This window comes from Melospiza georgiana, chromosome 8 (assembly GCF_028018845.1).
Source record: "Melospiza georgiana isolate bMelGeo1 chromosome 8, bMelGeo1.pri, whole genome shotgun sequence".
Classification (NCBI taxonomy): domain Eukaryota; kingdom Metazoa; phylum Chordata; class Aves; order Passeriformes; family Passerellidae; genus Melospiza; species Melospiza georgiana.
The window spans coordinates 29,115,203-29,127,377 of record NC_080437.1 but is presented as its reverse complement, the minus strand read 5'-3'; the positions used below and the strand labels follow the sequence as shown (position 1 = coordinate 29,127,377).

At 38.0% G+C, this 12,175-nt stretch overlaps 1 protein-coding gene across 1 annotated transcript in view; it reads left to right on the top strand.

The window, feature by feature from the left end:
• Window positions 1-12,175, top strand: part of NRAP (nebulin related anchoring protein) — a 47,038-nt gene that overhangs the window by 16,712 nt on the left and 18,151 nt on the right. The window contains exons 15-25 of the mRNA XM_058028953.1: window positions 1,179-1,277; window positions 1,782-1,886; window positions 3,103-3,210; window positions 4,031-4,132; window positions 4,643-4,840; window positions 5,060-5,164; window positions 7,427-7,525; window positions 8,510-8,614; window positions 9,048-9,155; window positions 9,774-10,085; window positions 11,116-11,220. Of these exons, the coding sequence (XP_057884936.1) occupies window positions 1,179-1,277; window positions 1,782-1,886; window positions 3,103-3,210; window positions 4,031-4,132; window positions 4,643-4,840; window positions 5,060-5,164; window positions 7,427-7,525; window positions 8,510-8,614; window positions 9,048-9,155; window positions 9,774-10,085; window positions 11,116-11,220 (1,446 nt within the window). The remainder of the gene's footprint in view (window positions 1-1,178; window positions 1,278-1,781; window positions 1,887-3,102; window positions 3,211-4,030; window positions 4,133-4,642; window positions 4,841-5,059; window positions 5,165-7,426; window positions 7,526-8,509; window positions 8,615-9,047; window positions 9,156-9,773; window positions 10,086-11,115; window positions 11,221-12,175) is intronic.

Genomic DNA, 12,175 nt, shown 5'->3' with positions numbered 1-12,175 from the left:
GAAAGCTCTGTTCTTAACGAGTTCAAGGTAAACATACATTCATGTCCAAAATGTAAAAAAAAAATCTCAGAAATTCCAGTGGCTCTGCATCAGCATCAGGGTTTGAAACACATAATTCCACTGGCCACAGAGACACAGTTTCACCAGTCCTGATCTAGGATTTTGCATTATTCCCAGGGCTTGTGCACTCCCAAATAACCAACGTGCTCACTCTGAACTCTTTTAGGAATACACCTCTCTCATACACTAAGCAATCACAAGTAGCAATAAATACTCAGTTTCAGTTAAAAGGAATGATCCCTTTCCATGGAATTAAAATTCTCTCTGTCTCTGAGGAAGCAAATGCACTGTTTTAAGTACCTTAATCACTTTGGACCTGTGAGATAATTCAGGCCTTTTTTCCTAGCTTTTATCATTCTGGCAGAATGAGGAAGTTTATGTGAGGATACGGGAGATAAGAAGGTTTGCATTGAAATAGTTTCAGTAACTCAAAGTCTCCAGAAAGATGCTCCACTTTACTGGAAAGAAGTGTTCTTAAGAAACTAGTTTTAAACAATGTGATTTGCAGTGTTTGCAAAGTGGTGATTAACTACAGTGAATATTAATGAGGGCCTACAAAGAATAATAATTGTGTTTTGTAGTATAGCAATGAGTTCTTTTGCTGCAACAGGTTTGAAAGGAAGCATCATGTGATTTTTTATCATGCATAATTTGGGGCTTTAACATATTTCTTTTATAACTTATTGTTGTTGCTACCATATTATTGTGTTAGTAATTTAATGGGTTTCAGTCCTCTTGTTGGCTGACATTAAAATTTCTTTTTTTTGTATATAAGTATGTATTTTTATTTTCTCAACGTCCACACAAAACTCTGACCACATAGAGAAATTCTGTGGTTAATTTATTGCATTAAAACTCAGTAAAGACCAGGTATAAGAGAATTCATTTGCTCTACCCAGTGGTACACTGTACAGAACTCTTCATAGACAATTACAATAATTCTTGTCTGCTAAAGACAAAAATGGACTAAATGATGGTTAAGAAAATGAGTTTTATTATGGTTTAAGTAATATTTTTTCCAGAGTATTAGTTAGCAAAGCTTCATCTATTCAATCTCTCATTTTCTGGTCTGAGCATTTCTTCCTTTACTATTTTTTTTTTATTTAATTTTAAATTAGGTAAACTACAGGCAAAGCATAGACAAGCTGAAGTACAGCTCTGTGGCCAGCACTCCACAAATTGCTCAAGCCAAAATAAATGCACAGCAGCTCAGTGATGTAAGTTGTCCCATCATTAGCTCCTGTTGTTCATTAGAATGATGAGATAATTTAATTTCATAGCATTTGTATCCTTATGTGTTTTATTCTTGACAGTTCTTCAGCAGATGCATAGCCAAACCAAGAATATATATTGAATAAAATCACTTGAGAAAATGTGGCAAGCATACCAGTAGATTTGTCTCCACTTTTAAGATTTGTATCAGTGTGCTTTTTTAGGAAATTATTTTCTGTGTATTTATTAAGGCAAAGTTTTAAATGATATCTTTTGTACTTAAAGATAATCAGTGGCTCTTTTATTTATAGAGTAAATTTCTACTTCCTACTGCTTAAGTAAAAGTTAGCCTTACAGCCTTCATGCTTGCATCACTAATTCCTATGAATGTATTTATAATTTATGGCATCAATAACCTGAAATTTAACAGCAATCATTCAGTCTAATTGTTATATTTTTCTAAAGTTAAAAATAATTGAGTTTCTTGTTGACCTTTTCAACATACACAGGTGAACTACCGAGCCCAGTATGAGAAGACAAAATCAAATTACACTCTACCTCAGGATGTACCACTGTTAGTGAAAGCCAAAGCCAATGCTGAATTATACAGTGAGGTCAGTCAAGCCTTGGGGAAATACTGGCATTCATGGTGCTGTTAATAGACTGAAATTCATTTAAAGATGATGACACACTTTCTGGAAGCATTTGTCTTTGTACTAAACAACATTAAATATGGTTCCCAGAATAGACAGACATCCAATTTCAAGGGCAGTGAAACCTCTAGACTTTTTTTCCAATATATTTTCTGATGATCTGAATTTCTTTAAATCAGTAAATCAGTATTCACTCAACAAAATTAACTTCTTCTGAGGTGAAATTTGTATGAAGAACCAACATTTGCACAATTCCAGTAATTCAAAGTCCACTGAAGTCAGTGGAAAGAAATAGTGACTTCAGCCAGCTTGGATCAAGCTCACTGCTGGGCTTGATAAAGATCAGGATAAATATAAACATGCAAAAAGCCAAATCCAGAAATTGGGTCTTCCTGAGAACCTTTTACCTTCATTAGGTGCATACAGAGTATGGATGAAGGCATGCTTGATCTTTAATGGAATTTCAAGTGGAATCTTGAAAAAGAGCTTAAAAAACTATTACTTAAAAAACTATTACTTAAAAAACTATTATTTATTCCACCAACTTTCAGAAGTGAAGGATGTGATTCTCATGCATTTCATGGTGTTCGTGAGATAGTGTAGCTCACGAGTGTGCTTGTGAAGAAAATCAGATTGTTATGAGGGATGCTGCCCTGACCTCTGCTTCACCTGTGGGCTGGTCTCAGGGCACACCAGCTGCGTTCCCTTTGAATGCTTTCTCATGTAAAGAACTGCACCTCCAAATTCTGTGTGTGGGGCTTGACTGCTTATAGTTTGGGGATGGGAAAGAAAAATCCTGAAATGAGTGGAAGGTTGTCAGGTTCTCAGCACTAGATGTTCTGCTTATGGATCAGCTCCTATACATCTATGCTATTTTCAGAGGTAGACATAACCAGAGGCAATTTTGAAAAACCCTCCCTCCTCCATATCTCTCTGAAACTGAGAATTATTGCTGGATGTTCTGGGACATTAAGTGCCTGTGAACTCCAAGAATAAAATTTTGACTCAATCCTAGACAATTAATTAGCTCAAAATGACAATGAACTGTGACTTAAGAAGGTTCCAGTTTGTGAACTGAGCATATTTCTGCTTCTCTTTTTCTCTGAGTCATTTCCATGTTTGTTTGAAAATCATGTGTATTTGTGTTAGTAACATGTTGCTGTCTTTCCTTTCTCAGGTTAAGTACAAAGAAGGCTGGGAGAAGAGCAAGGGCCAGGGCTTTGAAATGAAACTGGATTCTCTGCCTTTGCTTGCTGCCAAAGCTTCCAGGGATCTTGCCAGTGATGTATGTTACATTTAGTTACCTGGGGATTATTCTTTATGTTTTTCTTATTCTTTATTCTTTATCTTTTAGTAGCTATAGCACAGACAAATAAAGCATAGCTCACTTCATCTGGATTTTTAAATCCTGCATTTGGCTGTCCATCTTTCTCAATGGCTAATGAGCAGTTGAGATTCTGATGGGAAATTTCACTTGCCAAAAATTATTTTTTTTTTAAATCATGTGTACAGAGTGAAGCTAAATTTACACAATAAACCCATAGTGAAATTCAGTGTTTTGAGTTGTTTATAGCCTCAAAAATAGTATTATCATCTACTACAAAGGGAATGCATATTTCTTTAGTCTGTTTCCTTAACATAAACACATGTATATTAAAAAAAAGCCAAACAAAAGCTTTCTAAACAACTTATATCAAGATTTTTAACCCGTGGAGAGGGAGAAAAGAGAGATACTTTTTCTGCAGCTGAAAAATGTTCATCAGTAGTGGGGATTCTAAACTGCCACCTCATAAAAAAATTAAGTCTTGAATTCCTTGCTTGGATTTATTTCTTATTTTTGCCTCTAAGAGCTAGATAATTTAGCTAATCAGGAGAATTAAAGTTTATAAGCATATTCACCTCAGAGGGCTGAGCCTTAAGGAATGAGGTTAAAGATCTCATAAATGAGACTGATCTTGCATCTTTGGAATTTCTGAGAAAATCTGGGAAATTTGAAGTGACAATGAGAGAATCAGACAAAGCTCTTCTAAATTTTGAACATCCAAATCACCAGTGAAAAACGTATTGCTTACTTCATGGGTAATTTATGCTGTTTTTTTTGACAGATTAAATATAAAGAAGAATATGAAAAAACAAAAGGAAAAGCGACTGAAACCAAAGATTCAAGACTTTTGCACTCTCTGAAGGTGGCCAAGATGAGTAGTGAGGTAAATTATTTCTTACTCAAAAGGTGGTTTTCATAATTATGAAACTTTCAGCAACACTGTGTGATCTATCACTGTTACTGCTCTTACTGTAAGAAATTCTTGCAAACATTTAACAAAATTGGTTTCCTTCACCATCTGTTAATCTGCAATGATTGGACAGCAGGGGATTTTGGGCAATGGCACCCTTATTTTGGGGCAGGAAAATAGCATCCAGTTAAAACCTCAATATGAATAAAATATCATCATATTAAAACCTCAGTATAAACACTTCTACACAGAACTTTTAAGTCTGTAATGGTATGTTTAAAAGTAAGATTTACTGTAATAGAGAAAATGTCTCTAGAATTTAGAAAATTTACCCAGACATCTGTTTTGTCCCTCCTAGGACCTGATTTCTAAATGTGTTTGGGGTTTTTTTGCCTAATGTGCATAAAGACCAGAGAAGAGAGGGGACTTGAGACAGCTTTGTAATATCTGATACAGACAATCTATTTTCACTCCTGTGTCTAGATTGCCTACAGAAAAGGTTTTGAGGAGAGCAAGGCCCATTTCCATCTGCCCATGGACATGATAAACCTGAGGCATGCCAAGAAGGCTCAGGCACTGGCCAGTGACTTGGATTACAGAACAAGACTCCATGAGTACACTGTGCTGCCAGAAGACATGAAGACCAAGTGGGCAAAGAAGGCCTATGATCTCCAGAGTGACGTAAGATGATGTACAGCCAGCTTAACTGTTAAAAACAACACGAGAGATTATAACCTTTTCCATTTGATGTTAATTCTTGTTTCATATGAACACTGCCTCATTGTATTATGGCTTTTAAAAGTGTCTTTGCAATGGCTTTGCAACTGGAATGGGGGCATGTTCACTTGCAAACATTATTCTTGTGTTCTCTGTGCCAATAAATGTAATTTTCCTCTGCAGCTCCAATACAGGGCAGATCTGACATGGATGAAAGGAGCTGGATGTATCACAGAAGAAAGTCTTAATATCCAGCAAGCCAAAAAGGCAGGAGATTTAGTCAGTGAGGTAAGCAAAGTTCTCAGGCTTCTGGCTGTTGTTTGTTGAGAGGTTCATGCACACTTACTCTGTCACATTGTGTGGAATAAGTACAGGATTCCTAACAAGGAATATCTGAGAAATGGAAAAACTGATGGGCATAATTTAGTTTAAAAGATCCTGGGTTAGAGATTAAAATGACATTTTCCCTTTATATAATTATCAAACTAATGTGTGAGGTAGACATCCCTGTATTTGTGGTTCCACCTCTTCTCATTCTCCTGTCCATGTTGCAGATCAGCATTAAATTTCCATTGAGTTTCACGTGCTGCATGAAGTACAAAAAGGCTTTAAGGAGCAGTATTGAAAAATTAGATATTTGTCAGCCATAGTTGAAAATTTCCTTGCTCCTTGGCAAGTAGGGGCTGTGACTTTACTGATGGCTTCAGCTTTTCCTGCTTTTCATTGCTTTTGCTTTATTAACTCATGGCTTTGCACTGCCATTAACCTTATGGAAGTAAACTTCCTCAGCTTCTTAGCTATGGTTGAGCAGCCTCACTAGTGCTGGGAAAACTAGAGAACAGAAAGAAGAATAAATTAGGGGAAGTTTGACAAGAGGGATAAAATCCCACTCAGTTCTGGAAGGAGGAGCAGAAGCCAGTTAGTTACTGGCGATCAAACTCTGACACCTTGGGTCTCTGACATCCTCTCACTACTCCTACAAGGGGAAAAAATACATCTTAGAAACAAAAGAAGAGCAGCAACTTCAGATCTGGTGTCTTGCTAGTGACACCTGCTTCTGGGGTGTGCTGTGGTAGTAATTACTTCCACAAATATTTAATCCATAATGATCTGCCTTTTCCTTCCAGCGCTGCGCAAGGCCACGAGAGGCTGCCAGTCACCTGAACTGGAGCCTGGTGGATATTATTTTAGAGATCTCTACTGCCATACAAAGCCTGGTGTTTTGTCATTTCTTTGCAGGATGTCACTACCTTGTGTTCCATGCAAGGTGACAAAACATGCTGTTTTTAATCTGCCGCCCTCCCTTCCAGGTTTCTAAAATAAAGCGATGAGCACCTCTTTGAAGTGCTGCATGCTTTTTTAACTTCTATTTTGTGTTCCCCTGGCAGAGACACAGTGCAAACTGATCTGTTCACCCATCAGTTCAAACAGAAGAATTTCTCTCCTGAAATGCCAGATAAAGAAAAAAACTGCATTTACACCCTTTCTAGGTGGAATGCCCCACTTCATGACTGAACTGGTAGAATGAGAATTCAATTAGAGAACACAACTTTGCTTGGTCTCCCCTGTCACAATGTGGTCTTGAAACAGAGTCCTGCCTTTCCTTGTACTATCTCAAGGAAAGAAAGGATGCTTAGCTTGCTTTCAAATGAGGGGTGCAAAAGGTTTAGGCAATGACATCAATTTAAAACAGGCCTGTTCTAAAGCATTATGAAGTGAATTAAAGTTTTCCATTCACCTCAGTGTGTTTCAGATGTAAAACAAAATGCAAAATGGAATGAAACTATGGACAGTCTTATTTACCAGACTAAAAATATTAGTTTCTATGCACATTTGTCCATTCAAATAGATTTTATATAAGCACCAGAGGATGAAAAAAGAACAATATTTTTTCCCATCTCTGAGACTTGAGCCAGAGATGGGAAAAAATATTGCCTTGTGGAGGTGTCTCATAGCTGTTCATTCCAGAAGGGCTTGACTGCAATGTCTATGCCTAGCTCTGCTTTGAAAAGAGCAAGATTTTGAATTCAAGTTACTTTCAGGACTCTGAAACTGCTCGCTCTAATTTAATTATCATCTTAATAACTTAAAAATATCTCAGTAAGATATGTTCAGTGGTTTGAACCATCCATGCATGTGCTTGAGAAGTCTCTTGTAAGGAAATGAGATAGTAACAATGACTGTGTGGCCTATCAGCTCTCTTGGTTCCTGTCCTAAGTCATGCCCAGGTTGAACACCACTCACTGGTTGGTGTGCAGCCCAGGTCCTGTAAGAGATGTAGTCAGCACATGTGACACCAAAGATATTCATTCCTGCAGTGTCAGCAGTAGTGCATTTGGCACACACTTGTGCACTGCCCTCCTCACCTCAATGTACCAGCAGTGGGTAGTTCTTGGAAGCTTATCTTATTGATTCCTGTGCTAAAACTCTCCTAGGAATTTACAGGGCACTTCTGGCTCTGTCACTCATGTTCTTTTTAAAAGTGATACATTTTTAGGGGAGGGCAAGTACTGTAGAAAATTTTGTGTAACTTGCTTTAATTTGCTGCAGAAAAAGTACAGGCAGAAGGCTGATGCTCTGAAGTTCACCAGTGTGGCTGACAGTTCTCAGATCAAGCACGCCAAGAAAAGCCAGGAACTTCAAAGTGATGTGAGTCCTTGACTGAATTTGTCTCTTTGCAAGCAGCTTAGGCACAATGTGGTCATTCCTGACATATGACACAGTGTGATGGTAAGAGAGCCCTCAGTCATAAAGCCTTTCAATGTATAAAGTTTCTTCAGATTAATTCTAAGGGGTTTTATTCGTTTATTTGATTAGTTCTCTCCTTGAATTCTTTGAACTAGAACAACAGCAACAAAAATCCAGCACCGTTGGGAATCTCTTGTGTGCTTATCTCTTGTGTGCTGAAAACAAAATAGTAACCATAGATTTTGAGCTTTACAGTAGGGGCTTCTTTTTCTGTGGGATGTAAGAAATGTAGCACTTTGTGAATGGGGCATATTTTCCTAGTTTTCAACAGCTCCTCCAAGAACTTCATGGGCTAAAACAGAGCAGTTAATTTCTCTGCTGTTGTAGCCCTGGGATATAAAATGGGGATGATTTCTACTCCAAACATAAAAGGTCCTTGATGTTTTCATTCAAAGTTGTAATGTTAGTCCTCACTGGAGTGTTGTGTCAGCAATTACATTTAGGTCACAAATGTTCTCTGCAGATTCAATTGATAGTATTCTTCATTTCATGCCTAGAATTCTCTGTTTCTGTGTCCTATTAGCAAGAAGTTGCTGCAGTTTAACACTGGGTGAAATATGCTCTTGCATGCATTTTGTATAGAGTATGAATTGCTGTCAGCCTTATACCTAGATAAGTAGCTAACTTTGGGAAATAAAATATCCTGATATATGTGCTGTTTCACATCTTCCTTGAAATTTAACCATGAGTAGTTTATTCAACCTGACTCTGTAGGTCAGTTTTTAACTCTATATTTAACACAGAAGTTCAAGATGCTAAAGAATAATTTTCCCAAATAAGTTAACCCTTACAAATCTTTAGATAATTGGAATGTTTTAACCACTATTCTTTCAACATTAAATGTGGAGTACTGCTTGTTGACTCTGCTTTGCTTCCTGTGTTCAGGTTGCCTACAGGTCAGGGAAAGAGCAGTTTCTTCATCAGTACACCATCAGCAAAGATGACCCTGTCTTCATGCTGGCCAAAGCAAATGCTGCCAATATCAGTGAGGTACTGTGTGATTCCTTCACTCCTGTGAATAGTTATGTATGTGAAAGTTATGTTCTTTCTCAGAGAAGGTCCTCATGTTTTAGATTTAAAATCTTGAAATTTAATCCCATGCTCCTAATAAATTGTGGTCAAATCTGCTGTTCTGAAGACCTGCCACTTCTAGAGTTTGGAGCTGTGCATTTTTCACACTCTTCCAGGCAAGTGGCACACTGACAGTTTCGCTGGAACCAGTGAGATATTGGGGTTTCAGTAACCACAGCATCCACAGTTACAGAATTTTTAAGGGAGGACACCAGGTTCTGATCTGTAGCCATACTGTTTCTGGGCATGGAGTACAGGAGGGACTCATTACTTGAGAGCTTTCACTGTGACTATAGAAGAAATAGAAAGGATTGAAAATAATAAAGAAACTGTGCTGTTGTCATCTCTTTAGAAACTCTACAGGAGTAGCTGGGAGAAGCAGAAGGAAAAAGGATTTGTGCTTCGTTTGGATGCTTTGTCATTCTTGACAGCTAAGGCAAAGAGGGATCTGGCAAGTGATGTGAGTATGGTCTCCATCAGCCTCCTTTTTCTCAGGACAGCTGACAGTCCAGGTTGCTGCTAGTGTTGGGGATGTGTCACATATGTCTCAGTGCCCTGAGCCACCCTCACTCGATTCATGCTAAGGAGCGATGGAGGAGTTGTCTGGGTGATTGGCATTCTGTAATTAGTCAGAAGGGTTGCTCTGAGCAATTCAGAGCTTTTCCCCACATGCTGACTGTGTTTTCCTATTCTCATTTTGACCTGAGGGTGAATTTTAGAACTCAAAATGAAGTGGAAATCTCCTGTGAAACATCATAACTTAATACATCTCTGCCTCTGCCTGGCTAGAAAATTCCTGAAAGAACCTTCTGACCTCTATGCCTGAAGAATGTTGTTTTTCTAGAGAGAATCAAAAAGAAAATATTTCTTACAGGTTTTTATGAACATATTATTATCAAAAAATGGCTTATTCTTTATAGACACTAATTTCTAAGGCATTCAATTTCTTGTTTGCAAATGATCTTTGTACTGAGGACCCAGCATGCCACACCAATGGCAGACCATTGCTTTGCTCCCAGCAGAGCTGTCAGTTTGGCAGCCTAAATCATTAACTCTTGGTCTGTTTTCTTCTTCACAGGTTAAATATAAGGAGGGTTATGAGAAGATGAAGGGTAAGCTCATTGGAGTAAAGGCTGTGGAGGAAGATTCGCAGATGGCTCACTCCCTGCAGATGTCAAAGCTGCAGAGTGATCTGGAGTACAAGAAGGCCTTTGAGGGCACCAAGAGCCAGTTCCAGATCCCCATGGATATGGTTAACCTTGTTCATGCCAAAAAGGCTCAGAATCTGGCCACAGATATAGGATACAAGACCTCTCTGCACCAGTACACAGCCCTGCCTACTGACAGGAAAGTGGCATGGGCCAAGTGGGCCTATGGATTGCAAAGTGATGTAAGTCCAAAGCTTCTCCTCTTTCAACCCTCTTTCATCCTGCCCATTCCCAGCCCACTTAGGGCTGGCTTTATTCAGACATTTATGCTTGTAATGCCATGACACCTTTATGCACCTAATTTTTCAGCTATTAAACAGTGAATATTAACAGTAAATATTAACCACTTATTTCCTCGAGAGGTGTACTTAATTATGCAATGTTTCTGAGGAGGGTTATAACTCTGTTTATGAGCATGGCTTCTTCAAAGCCTACTTCAAATGCCAATAAAACACTAGGATTCCTATATGGTGTACATTTATTTTTGTTTCCTAATGTGCAGGGAGGTTAAATAATGTATGGTGATAAAATTGGTGATAAAATTCCATATGGAGACCACATGTAACCATCAGATGAACTGTCTGATACTGTAAACAGTTAAGTTATGCTTTCCATTCTGAGGTTGTAAGTCAGAACTTTTCAAGAAGACTGAGACAGAAATGTGTAAGGCCTTGTTGAGGTATGACTGCTGAAACCTTTGTGACATCCTTGAGAAACCTGCCTTACATTTGAAATGCAGTACTGTTGGTAGGAGAGATTTTGTGAGGAAAGTGAGAATTGCTGCTGTACTCTTTTTCCTTAAAGACATATGGAAAAACAAACAACCCAAAATGCTTTCTCTCCAGTAAAACAAAAGGGTATGCTTTGGGAAATGCTAAGTGTCATTTTCTTTTTATTGCAAGTCACAGATGATCTTTTAAAGAGTGTTCCATATGCAATAAAACTGTAGTTAGAGTAAAAATTGCAAACAACAGTAAGGTGTAGACCACTTTTAAAAATTACCTTGCAAGGCATATTGCACAAGTGCTGGTGAGTCCTTATACTTCTATTTCATTCTGTATTTTTTTTGCTTTCCTTGCAACTGTGCAATAGTGAAAAAAACAAAAGCAGGCACTAATTTGACTTCATTGTTGTTCTGGAGATGTCTGAATCCTTTAATGGCATTTTAAGTGTGTGAACACCAACAATAGGACATTTTCTTTTCTTTGTCAGAACCGATACAGAGCAGATCTGAACTGGATGAAAGGAGCTGGATGGATAGCCACTGGGTCATTAAATGTGGAACAGGCTAAGAAGGCAGGAGAACTCATTAGTGAGGTGAGATTTCATGACAGCATGTAACAGAATTTGCTGCATAATGCGTGCAAAATGTCTGTATAAAATTAAAATAATTTCCACTCAAAGGGGAAAGAAAAAGGCATACCACATGAAAGCCCTCAAAACCAGGGATAGGACTGGTAATTAGAGGGAAACCAGATACCAAACACATGCCAGTAGGAGTCCATATAGCCTTTGCAAAAACAAAGTAGGTGACAAATGATATTATGAATAATAATGGCAATCAAACAGTGCTCAATTGCTACCCACTAGCCTACCTTTTTAATGAACCAAAACAGGAGAGATGATGAAAAGATGGAGCCATTGGACCCAGAACCTCCTTTTGTAACAGATACACGTTTCCTTCTTGCTCGTTTTTCATATATATTCATTGAAATTCATATAGATATCTCTGTCTGCAGTTATCTATCAACTCCTTATTTCTCCCTATAACCAATATCACTTACAGGAGAAGTCAGACTCCAGAATATTTTGTGCCTGTCCAATGAGGCCAAATGAAGTTCTGGTGTAAATGGTTAAAAGGTTCATAGTATTCTGTTTCTGTTATTTCAGAGGTAGTCCTGCTGGCCAGATCTGTTGTTGTAAGAGATTGAATCCTGTGATTTTTCAATAACTGTAATGCAGGAATCATGTGTCCATTCAGTCTGTGGTGTCTCAGAAAAATAGTCATCCTTTCACAACTGGCTGATTGCTAACACTATTTTTCCCCCCCATGTAATCATCCATTGTGAAGAAGGATGATTTTTTAGGCACAATAAATGAAATCCTCAGCTAGTGTCAAGCAAGGTAGCTTTATAAAAGCTTCCACAGTAATGCCAGCTGGAATAGTAACTGTGAATTCCATTTGGGTGTTTCAATAGTGAAAACTGCTGAGTAGAAATTTGACTCCCTAGGCTGCTCATCTCAACCTTTTTGTGAGTACTAAGTAATGTTA